Raw genomic sequence first — 13,913 nt, forward strand, 5'->3', positions numbered from 1 at the left:
ACAATGCTATTTAGTTTGTAACCTGTGACTAAATCTGGTGTTAGCTTTAATTTCAGAGTCTGCTTTAGGGCTCGCTTGTTAATCTCTATGCAAAGCAGATGAAATGAATATGCAGCATTTTGGATGTAATTGTACGGCTTCAATTCAGCACTATAATTTTCCAAACAGGATCTTGCAATCAAGCTTCTATTCATTAGTGTATAAACAATTTAGTTTCTCAGCTCTCCAGTATGCCAATCATTTCAATGGAGTGAGCATCTCTGACAAAAAGAGAAGGAAAGTTTCCTTTGTGTAACAGAGGTAAAAGTTGCTCCATAGTCAGGCAATTCCTGCCTGGCAGCCCCTGGTCGGTTCTGAAGGCATCCGGGGCCCCTCAGCACAGAACGCTGCCCACGGTCGGCACCACCACATTCCAATGTCAGCCCCTCCCCACCAACGCAGCCCCAGCCACGGGTGGTTCTACCGACGGGACCCCAGAGGTGAGCACGGACCCTCGGAACACGGCAGGTGGCACCGTGGGCTGCCCTCACTGCACAACCAACGTGCCCGGCACGTGTCCCTGGGAGGCGAGGTGGGACCAGAGCCTCAACAAAGGGAAGCGCCATCGGCAGAGCCGCTGCGCACAGGCTCCGTTTCCAAATGAATATCGACAGCGCTAATTACAGGCCGCCATGCAGACAGCTTATTAGCTTGTCACAAAAAGATGGTATTGAACTCAAAGCCCGCGGTATTCACGAAGCGCAGCAAGACGCTCCCCAGACAGCACAGCGAACCAGGCAAGCGAACAACCTCCAGCAAAACTAATTACTTCCTGATTGTCTACGGCCACCCACTGGGTATAATAGTATAGACTAAATTTGGCATATACATAACTAAGCACTCGGCACCAATTTGGCATACAATAATCATCCTCTGTGTTGCATAATTAAAATCTGATCATTTGGAATAATCATTTCATATTCCCGATGCTGGGTGATGACTGCACGGTGCGGCGCAGGAGGCGCAGGATGGATCGTGCAGTGCTGCCCAGCCAGTGGGCACCGCATGGCCTGGGCTGCAGGGCCACCCCACGCAGACCCCCCCCCTCCACCCAGGACCATCGGTGCCCATTGCCGGCACACAGCGTGCTGACCTCCTGCAGGCAGGCTGCTGACCCCACGCCTGTCCGGCCCCATTGTCATCGCACGTCTGCTAAAGGCGTTTGGAAAGACAGGGGCAATAAAAAAATAAAATAAAACAGAACGTGTGTGTCTAATCCATTAACTTCCCCTTGTGGGCTCCCCGGGGATGCGGCGAGGAGGAGAAAGAATATGTGGATATTGCACGCGCCCTGGCACTTTGTCCCTGAGCCAACCCTGCTGCTGACCGCTGCCACAGCTTGCGCTACCCCGGGCTCATAAATCAGCATGGGTGACAGCATTTCACAGCTCGCTTCCCAGCCAGGATATTGCCATTCCTGCTGATTACACAGCCAGAGCGCGGGGGAAGCTGCATCTCCCACTTCCAGGAAGGGAGGCTCCGCAAGGAAAATGCATTGATAAAAAGAAGAACGAAATCAGCTTTGTTCACGTTGCGAATCTCCCATTGTTCCTGCTGTGACCGTCAGCCATCGCTGGAGAAAGTATTTCCTCAGCAATAAATCTCCTGGGCTCCTCGGCAGCCTTCGCCTTGGCACCAGACCCTCCTTGTGTTGTTTTGCAAGAAAAAAAGCTGCTTCTGACACTACACCAGCCCCACATGGGAGCCCTGGCCACAGGACTGACCCTGCACTGACTTCTCAGCTGGTTTTGGTGATTGAGGGCAGGCAGCTGGAGCAGCACCCTGGAGGAATGTGGGGCATTTCAAGGTGTGAGCTCAGCCCCAAGACTGGTTTCAGGAGAAAAGTGCCGGGATGTTATCCTAGGGGTCCCTGCCCATGTCCACAGCCGGCACCACAGCAGGACATGCCGGTCCCTGGGCCCTCACTTGTCACTTTCCCTCGCAGCAGACCACGGCTTCTGCCACGCGTGTGCCCCTGGCCAGCAAATGGCAGATGGTGCAGGCCAGGGAGCGCACACCCGACTACGGCCACACTAATCCCAGTGCCAAAACGCAGAGCTGGCTCCTGCCAAGAGCTTGAAATACAGGAGTCAGGCTGACAGTTGTACAAGAAAAATAGATCAAGTTTCCAAGAAAATACAGGCAAGCTGATCTGATTTTCATCAGCATCTTCAGCTGCCTTTCGGGAAGCCCCAGCCCTCTCCTCATTCCTGCTCTCTGCTTTACAAACCACTTAATTCATTGTTGCTTTGGAAACCCTCACAAAGACCCTCTGCATCCCCCAAAATAACGAGCAACAGATGCTGCTTTGACCTCAGCAACTTCCTGGAAACATACATTTGTCAAAATAAAAATAAAAAGATTAATGTGAGGAAGGCTCTTAAATTATGAGAAAATAGCAGACATGAGAGCCTGGCTGCGCACGCCTGTCATTTGTAACGGCCACGGAGCACCTGGGCAGGCGGTGGAACCTGAGGTCCCCCCATCCTTTGGGATCCCCCCAGCTCTGCTGTCCCCCAGAGCCAGGAGCAGTGCAGGCAGCAGGGCTGTCAGCCTGGAGCTCTTGGATTAAGGTGCAAGTCTACAGGCTTCACTCACCCTCCAGCTGTGACCACCCAGCAAACCCTAGGGCTCACAGAGGCACAAGCAAATACCTGTGGGTGGGTGGAAGCCCCTTTGTCTTGGGGCTCACAGCAGCCACGTGAGTAAGCAATGCAACACAACACAATACAACACAACAGGGGCACTCACCAGCACCTGTAGCAGGCAAGGCAGTTCTGTGGGTTCCACACAAGTAGAGCCCCTTTTCCTTCTCAGTTTTATAGGATCAGCCAGCAATGAGCTGTGGGGCTGGGTCACCTGATTACTTGGTGCACCTGTGTGCAAGTTGGCACACAGGGGCTCCCAGCTTTGTGCTGCTGTACAGCAGCATGGTGCCTGAGGTTTGTCACTTTCTCAGGGTTCTTTCTGCCCTGAGGACCTAAGAAGTGCTCAAGTCAATAGCAAGGGGCTGTGGCCCCATGGGAAAATACTGTGGCATGGTGGCACAAGGTGAGAACGGCCCAGCTGCTCTGTGCCAGCCTCATGGGGTGCTGGGTGCTGTTGTGCTGTGAATGCAAATCCTGACCTGGGCTGGGGACTCTGCCTTCCCCCACCCCAGTGCAATGCCTCCAGTAGCTATGGTAACTGTTATATACATTTACATATTCTTCCAGTTAATCACAGGGACATCCACAGCAACTGTCTTTGCCAGTGGTTGTTTTCGTTCTTCTGAACGTAGGCTGGAGCATTACCCACCTACAGCCCTTCTCCACAACAACAAATCCTCCACATTACCCCTTCCCCACAGGCCTCACATGGCTGCAGCCCCCAGCCCCACACCCCCAAGTCACTCAGCACTGGCGCTGCACGTCCCACAGTGTTACCATTGCAGCCTCTCCCCCCAACCCCAGGGGAGGCACAGGGGCCTGCCCAACTCTCCACCTGTGCCCTCAGCGAGGGACAAGGAGCTGGCAGCCCCCATAGGCTGCAAACCCCCCACATCCCCTTCCCCTCCCCCCCCCTCCCCAATCTTTTTGCTTACCTGAGGCCAAAAGCAGTTACAGAAGCCAGCAGATGCCGTTGCACTGTGTCCTGCAGCCTCTTCCACAGAATCACAGAATTGTAGGGGTTGGAAGGGACCTCCAGAGATCATCGAGTCCAACCCCCCTGCCACGCTTTCCTGCAGCTTTCAGTGCTGTCATGGCAGGGCCGCATTCTCAGCAGCCCATCCAGGGGCTTCCTCAGAAAGGCCTTCCCAGGCATTAAGAAGTACCAGGAACTCCCCGGCGAGCCCACGGGTGCCAGCATGTGTGTGGGGGCACTGCCAGCCCGCTCCCAACAGCAGTACCAGAGGCCACCTGGGCTGAAGAAGGCAGGCCCTGCATGGCACTCCAGGCTGCGCTCAGGGCTGTGTGTGGAAGGCGCCGCCTCAGCCTGGCCGCCATTTTCTCTCAGCGTTTCTCTCACCCAGGGTTTGCCACTTTTTCCCTTCACATGTTACAGCTGGTGGCACCTTGGCCACAGAAGAGTTCATTTGCTGAGTTACGAGGAGGAAAGCCACCAGAGCAAGCTGTCCTGATGAATGTTGGCACTGTAGGGAGCACGGCACAGAGCTGTGCGGGGCCACGAGCAGCAGGGCCGCTCCCACACGGCTCAGGGACAGCAGGCAGCCCGGCCCCGGGGTGCTGCAGGGCACTGCAGTGCTATGTGTGCTCACAGCAGCCCTCCCCAGCCCTGCTCCATCACCATTGCAGACCCCCTGGTTTCCTCTGCCCTTTCCACCGAACGAACCCACAGAAAGTTTTATAAACTTGAGGAAACGTGAGTCAAAGCAGAAGGAGTCCAGCGCTGAGCCAAAGCGCGACCTCAATAACCTCCCCATTTTGTCCAGCCTGAGACCTCGTTATTATCTGTCAGCATGTGCTGAGTCTCCTCCTTCAGGGCCACAGCAGTCCCTTCCGGAGGCCCCTCCTCAGCCTGTGCTCCTGAGCCCTGTGTTATCTCTGCTGCTTCCAGCCCTGCTTCCCCTGGTGGGCGATGCCAGGGCAGGGCCCAGTGCCTGCAGAGGGGACGTGGGGACAGCAGCGGCACCAGCACCGAGGGGCACAGCCATGCTGGAAGAAGCAGCAAGGCGCAGCGGTGCAGGGGCTGGGGCACAACGGAGCACAATTCGCTGCCTGAAGTACTGACCTGTCTGGCCAACAGCAAGGCAGTAACAAGCTGGGAGTGTTTGGTGCAAAGGAAGGAAATGGAAGAATTAAATCCACAGAATTTCCCTGCTTTTGTTCTCCCTCCCGCCTCCGCTCTCCTCCTTGGCCGCTGCTTCTTCTTGCGTAGGGCTCAGTCCTACCCAAGCGAGCTGGAAACGGGGTCCATCAGCTGAAAGCAATTTACTTTGAAATCCAGCTGCCAGATTTTCCTTCATTTGTTTACTTTAAAATGCTTTTTTAAAAGCCAAAGTACACAAGGCAGCCAAATTGCTGACATGTGTGCCGGGCCGGTACCCTGCAAACGCTGCATTCTTTCATGTCCTCCTGGGCTCAAATCCACTCATGTTTATTTAAAATACGTAGAACACTTCAGCACTATTAAGGACCATGTTCTATAGTAAATGGAAAAAGATTTCCTCACAGGCCAGGAGGAGAGGGAAAGAATCACTTCAATTCAGTTTTGTTCTGCAGCACTTTGCCCAGCCACCCACAGCTCACCATTGCACTCAGCCCGGCGCCAGCACCCAGCAGCACCAGGGCTGTGGCAGCCACCATCCTCCACAGCACCATGCACTCGGAGTGCCTGGGCTTGAGCCTTCCCCCAGGGATGCACCGGGCAGCAGCGCCTGAAAAAAGCCAGGGCTGGAGGTTCTCTGCTGCTCCTGAGCATCTCAAGCATCCTGATGCACCAGGAGGTGGAACAGGCAGAGAACAGGCCAGAGCCACTTGGTTTATTACAGACGGCACAGCGCACCTCTCTATATGTGACAAAGATGCTGGCACAGAGAGCAAGTATTTTTAAGGACAATAACAGGAAAAAGGAGGTAAATGTAGAAGTAAATAATCAAAATTAGAACCTTAAAGCACATTCGTAATGCAAATATTTAGGGAAGGAAGGAGTGTGGGATGGGAGTTTTCTACTAAGGCTGTTGCTCCCTAAGCTATTAGTCTATGGTTGACAGGGCCTGAATTCCACAGGGTAATGTAAGGATGTACATCAGAAAATGAAAATGTCAACATACAGCAAATAAATCCTCCAGGCTGTTGTCACTGCTCAAGCACAAATAAGACAGAATAGCAGCAAACATGAGAAGAAGAAAGGAAGACTTACATTTCTAGTTCAGTGATCTGCTACCACCACCAGAGATGGACAGTTGTGTCGTGAGTGTGCTTAGCATACCTCTGGCAGACGTTCCTAAAAGAAAATGCTACTGACGCAGCCAGAATTGGTCTGTTCTGTTTTGCAGCAAGAAATACAAGCAAGCAGAAATCTCCACTTATTAACTGTTAATAATTTAGAGTACAGCACCTTCATAGTTTTATCGTAATTAGCCAGACTAGTAAATCTTCAAAAGGATTTCTCCAGCGGAATTCCCAGACTATAATTATGTCATGCCCTTAACACAACTGGTTTCACTCATGGTTGGAAGAAACAAAGGCGCTAAGCAAGTGATGATGGGGAGCAGAAAAGGGTTTGCAAGGACAAGCACTGAGCACTGGTACTACACATGCCCTGGGGACTTCCACTTCTGCAAAATAATTCCTCTGGTTCCTGGGCTCCCTGCACACATTCCCACATATTACACCACTGCAAGAACTGTTCAGATCTGAAAGCTGGCTTTTACCCTTACAAACACTGTAAGATAGAGATCCGCACTGTTCAGCACAGGGAAACACTCTTCCAGGACTGCTCAAAATGCACTCTGTGCTCAGGGTACCACTTCTCACCTCCAGTTTCTCTACCAGGGACATCTCTGTTCCCTGCCAGTGCAGGCAGCACCTGCAGAGCTAAGAGGTTTATCAGTTGCAGGGCTAAGCGAGGAGGGTAGAGCTGTGCACAGACCCTTTTGCTAACTCTGGGGAAGGAGAGCAGTGAGCAGGGTTTGTGCCTGTCCTGGCCAAACGCAACTTTGCTCAATACCCCTGCAAGGCACTTTACAAGGACAAAGATGGTAAACAAGCAGAGAGCTCTGTGCCAGGTGGAACCACCCAGAGCAGAGAGGGAAGGGACGTGCCGTGCCCTAAGGCCACACAGGAGACAGCAGCAGGCAGGAGGGGCAGCTGGGCTGCCTGTCCCCTGCGCAGGGCTCTGCCCTCCAGCCCACACTGCTCCCAGATCGTTCCGTTCTTTCCCCTTTGCAGCACACTGGTGTAAAAGCAGAAAACAAACACAAGAGCCTGTAACAATAAAAGAGCACAATAACTGATAGTAAAGACTTGGCAGCTGTAGGGAGCCAAAAGCTTCTTGGAGGGGGTTGGATGGAAGCTGAGTTTCCCTCCCTGCTTGTATTGTATTTCTTTCCTCTGCCAAAATGTGCTTCCTGAGTCTTGGGCAGAGCTCTCTGCTGCTGACCCTCACCTTCCTCTGTTTAGCCTGGAGCGCAGGCTTGCCACGAGCGCCTGAGGCCGCGCCTGGGGACAGGCAGAGCCTCCCGCTGCGTGCACATGGCCAGGGTCAGGCCTGCTGTCAGCAGCTTCCTGGAAACGACAGCCAAGTTGGGCCACACCTGACTGTGTCCCGCAGGAGCCTGGTCTCTGCCCGGCTGCACGGCAGCCCAGAGAGTGGCTGGGGAGTGATTAGTTGCTGTGGCTGATGCTGAAGGGCTCCGTCCAGTCCTTTTCTCTCAGACAAAGACAGGTCACGTTCCACTTGGCACAGCTGTAAGCGGGCAGCAAGAACAAAGCAGAGGTCAGACAGTGCTCTAATCAAAGAGGTAATTCTGACTCCATTTAAATTCTAGCCCCTGATCGCATGGAAGCAGAAGCTTGCACTACTGCTCATAAAGAACTGAACCACCATCATGGTGACTCATGGTCCTTAACAGAGCTGCCATGCTGATCTTACAAACGTTAGAGCAATGCCTCAGAGTCAGTTTTGTAAGCTTTAACCTACCAACTTGGGAGCAGACCCACAGCTTTTTTAGAAAGCTCCCCTTCCCCTGTATTTTATTTCCTGTCTTGGTGCCAGAATCAGAGCCAAAGCCAAGCTTAACAAAGCAACAGGCATGGCCATTTTTCCCAGTCCTCAATTCCACTGATGAGAAGGGAGAAATTAATTTAAACCCTACCAAAACAGAAAAAGCTGTTTGCTATTTTGTGCTGCAGAACAGTGTTAACAAAACACTCGCTTTATCCATTCGCATTTGCCAGTCCAGCCAAGAATACAAGAACACGCAGGTCTGAATCCTTTTGTTTGAGCATCTGCAATAGACAGATGCTGACAAACGTGACCTAAGCTATTTCCTAGGCAGTGAGGGCAGCAGGAACAAGGAGATGCCTGGGATGCAGGCAAGATAGAAAGGCTTTTCTCCTATTAAACGCTCTTCTTGTTTTGCTTTCAGTCCTCTTATTCCTGGATCCAGTCAAATAAAGCAACTCTTCACTTCCAGCAGTTTCTGCTTGTGTCCCAGCCCTGCAATAGCCTGGAGCAGCTCCCACACAGCCAGCAGGCTCAGAACACACAGCACTGCTGTCATCAAACACAGACATCACACATAAGAGGAACCTGCACCAATGCACACGTTAGGCTTGCCAACACTTTTACAAGACCGTTTGCTAAGGTCACATCTACCTTTAATAGAGCAAATGATGTGTTTTTACATGAACTTCAATACTGCAGCCAATCTGCTTCCTGTGTTTGACTGTCACCACCACCAGCACTGGCCCAGCAGGTTCAGAACTGTGCACCATCCTGCTCTCTGCAGCACCAGGCTCCCTCCTTCTCTGGATTCAGAGGAGCAATTAAATCACACTGAAATTTCTCAACCTCTGTCTACTTTGGCTGTCTTAATATCCTTAACTTGTATCAAACATAATTGACGCAATCACAACTTTTTCAACATCATTTTCCTTCCTCTTCTTGCTTCACACTCAATTCAGGAATGAGTTTTTCTTCTATGTGAAGAAAAAAAAAAAAAAAAGATAGTTGAAGCAATGCTTAAGTGAATTTTGTAACAAAAAGAATATTTAATGAAGTTACTATCAGCAACACTGAGCTAGCCTTAGGACTTCCATGATAACAAGATCTCCATACAAATACTCAAAGATCAGCTTGAAGCAGCCACAAGAGGGAGTCTTAAATCTCTTATTAGTATCCAGATGGATTCTACTTTCAAAACATTTAGTGCAGCAGCAAGCCTTCAAAAAACAAAGTTACTGTAAACTCCCAGTTTGCTCTCTGCTTTCACAGAAATATCCTTATTCTGATGATAAAGATTCTTCAAAACCTTTGAAGCATTTTCTCTACTTATGAATGGGCAAAAGAGAAAATTCCTCAGCTATCATGGCTCCATTGTAGAAACAACAGAAGCCAGAGGAATAATACATGAAAGGCTTTTGTCCTAGCAAATCTCAAGCTCACAAATGTCTGAGGCTAGTTCAACCTAAATTGAATCCTAGAAGTCTGTTTGTTGTCTTTTTGTTTTAAGAAGAATGAGTGACACACAATAGAATTATTAAACAGGCAGGAGAGATTATTAAAAATCAATTCCTTCCCACTGCTTTCTCAGATGAACAGTTTGGTGGCTGTAAGCCAAGAGGGTCTTATTGCTGCACTCCCCTCATTCCTGCTACCAAAACATCTCCAGCTCTTCCACCCTGGGAAAGGAGCAGAACCATGTGGAAGCAGGGATACCAAGCTGCCAGACATACCTTGCAGGGTGCTTTCCCTTTGGAACAATGTCGTGATGCTGGTACCTCACAGTAAGCACACCCCTCCCTTACAAAGACTAGAAATTGCACCAGGATTTTTCTCTTTCCATCCACACTGAATGGGACTGCTTTCTGCCCAATGCAGATCACGGCACGGGGCAGACTGCCATCACTTTGGCTTGAAGTTCTATTAATTTCACACACGATTAAAAGCTCTGGCAGAGCTTAGAGCCTACAGCATAACAAATAACATTTCTCACATTGCCAGTAAAATATCTGCATTGAATCTGCGTGCATTTGCTCTCCATCTGCCAAAAAAACGTCACAATACATTCCTCAAAAACAGTTTTATGGTCTTTACTCAATCCTGACATTCACTTGTTCTAAAGTTTCCAAAAAAACATTACAGCTCCAAAGGGACAATCTACATTTGAGTAAAGCCACACAACAACTCTCAACAGAAATAGCTACATGCAGGCACTGTCCAAAGCACCAAGAAACAGACCTCTGGCAAGACTTTTTGCAGAGATTCAGCTAAGAGATAAAATCCATGAACTAATTACCTCAAAGAAGTTAATGGAAGAAGTGCCCACAGTGCAGCTGAATTGCACTTGACTTTACGATCACTTCATTATCCTCCTCTGCTGTACTCTTTGTAAATTCACCTTCCCACTCCTGCATGAAACTCAACTGGGAATCTAAGAAAGCAGTTAATTCTGTCTTTTAAACAAGGCCAACACATAACTACAGGATCAACAGCCTGCAATCCAAAACATAGGAGATTCAGCTGGCAGGAGGGATGCCTAGACTTAAACTGTTGGGGTTACAGCTTAAATCTTTTTTCCCCCACTTACAGTACTTCCCCCCCCGTACAGTACTAGCCAATGTAAGCATGGGATTTTTAAACACATCCCCCCCACCTACTTACCAATGTCATTCTTTTCAGAATGAATTTAACAGGGAAAAAAAAAACACCTACACCTCTAACTATGATCAGGAGCTGACTACAGGATGTCCACTCAAAAGCAAATGTTCAGTTCCAAAATGTTTCATACAGTATGCTGACAATTTAAAGCTATTACTTACTATGTCTTGCTAATATATAAAATATATTTTTGTAAGGTTGCCCAAGTAATGGAATGGGTCAACAAGATTAGATGCAGTACATGTTAACATCACAGGAACATGCATCTTCTACTTGATGACACTACAGATCAATGCAATTAGACCTCAAATTTCCTCTAATTTCAGTCTCTGGGGAAAAGAAGTTATTTTTCTTCAGTAATATATGGCTGCTCTGAAATAATGGCAGTCACCTGTAAGGAAAAACTGCAAAGGTTTAGACACATAGATGTTAAGACAGCATGATATGTACATTAAAATGCAAACATGTATGCCACAGCACCTGCCTTCTGAGTCTCAGTCTACATACCCAAATAGAAACCAGCAGGAATCCATCAGGCACACCATACACAAGCTATTTTTAGATAAAGCTTATATAATTTTTCCTCTAGCTCCGTGGATCCATGCTTCAGCTACAGACACATTAAGCTTAATCCTACCCCAAACAAGGAGATATTAAATCTTCAGGTCCCGATTTCACTGTTAGCCTACTCAAGGAGTAAAGTACTATTCAAGTCTTTGCTGTGGTTCAGACTACACAATCTGGCCCAGGTCAAACTGAACTGCACACAGCTTTATGAAGACAAGTCCATTTGTTTTTTCTGACCTTTGTGATACGGTTCTTGTCATTGGAGGAGAAGAGCACGGGAAAGACTAGACTGATGAAATATAAGATTGGATACTGCAGAAAAGTTAGCTGGAGAAAGCTGCCATACTCCTCTATCAGAAGGAATCAGTGAGACAACGCTGCCCAAGCCCCTGCCAGGCCCTTCATCAGAAGATGAGGGACCTTCTTAAACCGCTTAACAGAACAAGGTCCTTTAGAAGACAGCCTTTCTTAAAGGAGTTGATTCACTGTGATTTGCTGATGAAGTAGTTTGCATTCCCCATTAACAAAAATAAACAAAAGTAACCAACAAACCTGGCATGAGGTTTAAGTAGCTGGTAATGAGAAGGATCCTGTTATCGAAAGCAGTGCTGATCTCACACCCACCAGAGCCACCAACTCAGACTAAAAGCTTGCTCCTAGACAGGGTAGGGGTAAAAATCTGCACAATTACTGGTTGCAAGATTGTACAGGAAGACATTAATGTCTTGTTAGCTTTCCAAGTCTACTTGATGCAAATGACAGGGTTCTCACACTGTTTTTTGATCACTTGAAGCAGCAAAGATGTAAACTATATTTATACACATCTCAGACATGGGCTGGCAGCCACCATCGAGCAACCATCACAGCTGGCATTAAGATGGCCCCCAGGACTGTGGGATACAGAGAACACAGAGCAAAGTGGAGATACTCACACATCATAGCAGCTAAGAAATACAGACATGTATGTTTAAAGAAAGTCTGCTAAGTCACATAACTTTTTTTTTTTTTTAAATCTTTAATCATGAAAGTTAAAGTCATACTCAACATGTACTGGACAATTTACATTTGCAATCAATGTACCTTTGCATTTCAGTTATGGCACAGTCTGCCCACTTTACCACGTCCAGAAAAAAAGCCTACTGCCAAATGGAGAAGGCTTCAGCTCTCCTTCAACAGGTGGATTGGGCTCTGGCCTAGGTCTAGAATGATAGGCATTCTCAGGGATAGGTCGGTCTGTCTTCACTTTTGTGACCTATAAAGAAAAAGTAAAGAATTATGCAACTTCCTATGGCGTTTAACAGAAAAGTCAGGTTAAGGGAAGCACCAGCAGATCACGCTAAGGATGCAGCATGGATTGGATGAAAGACTCCTACCTCCAGTGATTAAAAAAAAAAAAAAAAAAAAGGTAGTGAAGGGCATTTTATACATAACTATGTCACAGGTCCACAAACGTGCGAGCTTCACTGCTAAAGCAAGGATCTCTGCATTAGATAAAAGTAAATTAGGTGGAGAAGCATGAGCAAAGTGCAGGTCTTCCAGGAACGCTAGAGAATGCTGAAAGAGTCTTGATTTCTGGTAAAGTCTGCAAGCTTCCAGTGCTGAGTTCGTGTACCACCTTCTAAGACGGAAGAAAAGTTTGACACCAGGTCAAAAAAACTGCATGTAGGAAGGAAAAGAGGAATCTGATTACCCAATCAAAAGGGCAGACAGTTACCTTAGAGAGCTGTCCCAGATCAGGTCTCACCCAGCCCAACTTCTCTAGCACACAGTTATCAAACACTGCCTGCTGCTTTCGGCATCGACGGAGCTCCTGCAAGTTGCTATAGTCAATGCATGTCCAGTACTCAGTAAATGGCTCTGCACAGTGTACTTTAATCTTCCTGTAAGAGATTGCAGAAAGAAAATCTTTGGCAAGTGGTATAGTTAATATTTTCCTCTCTTACTCATTCAAACCTCAATTTCTGAATTCTCCTCATTGCAATTCCTCGTACCCACCTAAGGCTGTCAGAAGACAGTATCTGAAACACCATTAAACAGAACCTAATGCCAGCATCACAGAAGTTTGCATCACTGTGGCTACAAGCAGGGATAGCAGCAACTTCACCAATTTGTGGAGGGTGTTCTTGTGAAGTAGAAGGATGCAGCTCCCCCACGTGTGATGTTCCTTTGGTTAACTAACATAGCATACAATATACAGTGTTCTAAGAACTCCCAGTTACTTTGATGTCTTCACCTCAGAAAGGAGGAAGGCTCTGATTACTGCCCACTACAAAAGTAGAGGACATGCTCCAAGCAGGCTGAGCCAGGCGCTGTGCTGGCAGCCCAGGAACACAGCGCTGGCACTGACACATGCCCCCACCCGTACTTCTGTCGTAAGAACTCAATTCTGAAGCTAACAGAGCTATTACAGTAGTGTGCACGTGAATCAGGTGACAGCGCGGAATTTCAGCTTCTTTTCCAGATTTCATAACACATCTATAAGCAGCAAGGCACTCTGCAGCAGCGAGAAAGGACAAGGTCAACTTCAAGCAGGTAACACAGAAGGCACGACGCCCCCCGCTCAGCGCCACTGCCCGCCTCCAGGGCGGATTCAGCACCTCTGAGCACCCGCGCTCACCTGAAGAAGTCGAGCGCGCACTGGTTGACCTGCCGGCCCTCCCTCAGGCATTTCCGCGGGTCCTTCTCCTCCCAGCGGCACAGCATGAACTCCTTGTTGGGCCGGTCGCACTGCGAGCCGTAGTGGTGGGCCGCGGCCTTCAGCACGGCCGAGCTGACCGTCACCTGCAGCGGGACAAAGCGGCAATAGGAGCGGCCGCCTCAGCGGCGCCCGGTGAAGTCGAGCCCAGCCCAGCCCTGCCTCACCTCCTGCACATCGAGCTCCTCCAGGGAGGGCACCTCCACGGTGCCGGGCATGGCGGCGCCGCTCTCCTTGAGCTCCCCTCAGCGCCCCGCCGACACCGCGCATGCGCCGCCGCTAGGAG

General features: G+C 49.0%; 1 protein-coding gene across 1 annotated transcript; it reads right to left on the reverse strand.

The window, feature by feature from the left end:
- Positions 1-11,918: 11,918 nt before the first annotated feature.
- NDUFA8 (NADH:ubiquinone oxidoreductase subunit A8) lies at positions 11,919-13,912 on the reverse strand. The gene is made up of 4 exons (XM_052668852.1): positions 13,795-13,912; positions 13,550-13,713; positions 12,647-12,812; positions 11,919-12,184 (listed from the first exon to the last, which is right to left on the reverse strand). Exons 1-4 carry the CDS (start codon positions 13,843-13,845, stop codon positions 12,047-12,049), a joined length of 519 nt encoding a protein of 172 aa, XP_052524812.1. The 5' UTR covers positions 13,846-13,912; the 3' UTR covers positions 11,919-12,046.
- Position 13,913: the final 1 nt, after the last annotated feature.

This window comes from Tympanuchus pallidicinctus, unplaced genomic scaffold, assembly GCF_026119805.1.
Source record: "Tympanuchus pallidicinctus isolate F22 unplaced genomic scaffold, pur_lepc_1.0 scaffold8, whole genome shotgun sequence".
Classification (NCBI taxonomy): Eukaryota; Metazoa; Chordata; class Aves; order Galliformes; family Phasianidae; genus Tympanuchus; species Tympanuchus pallidicinctus.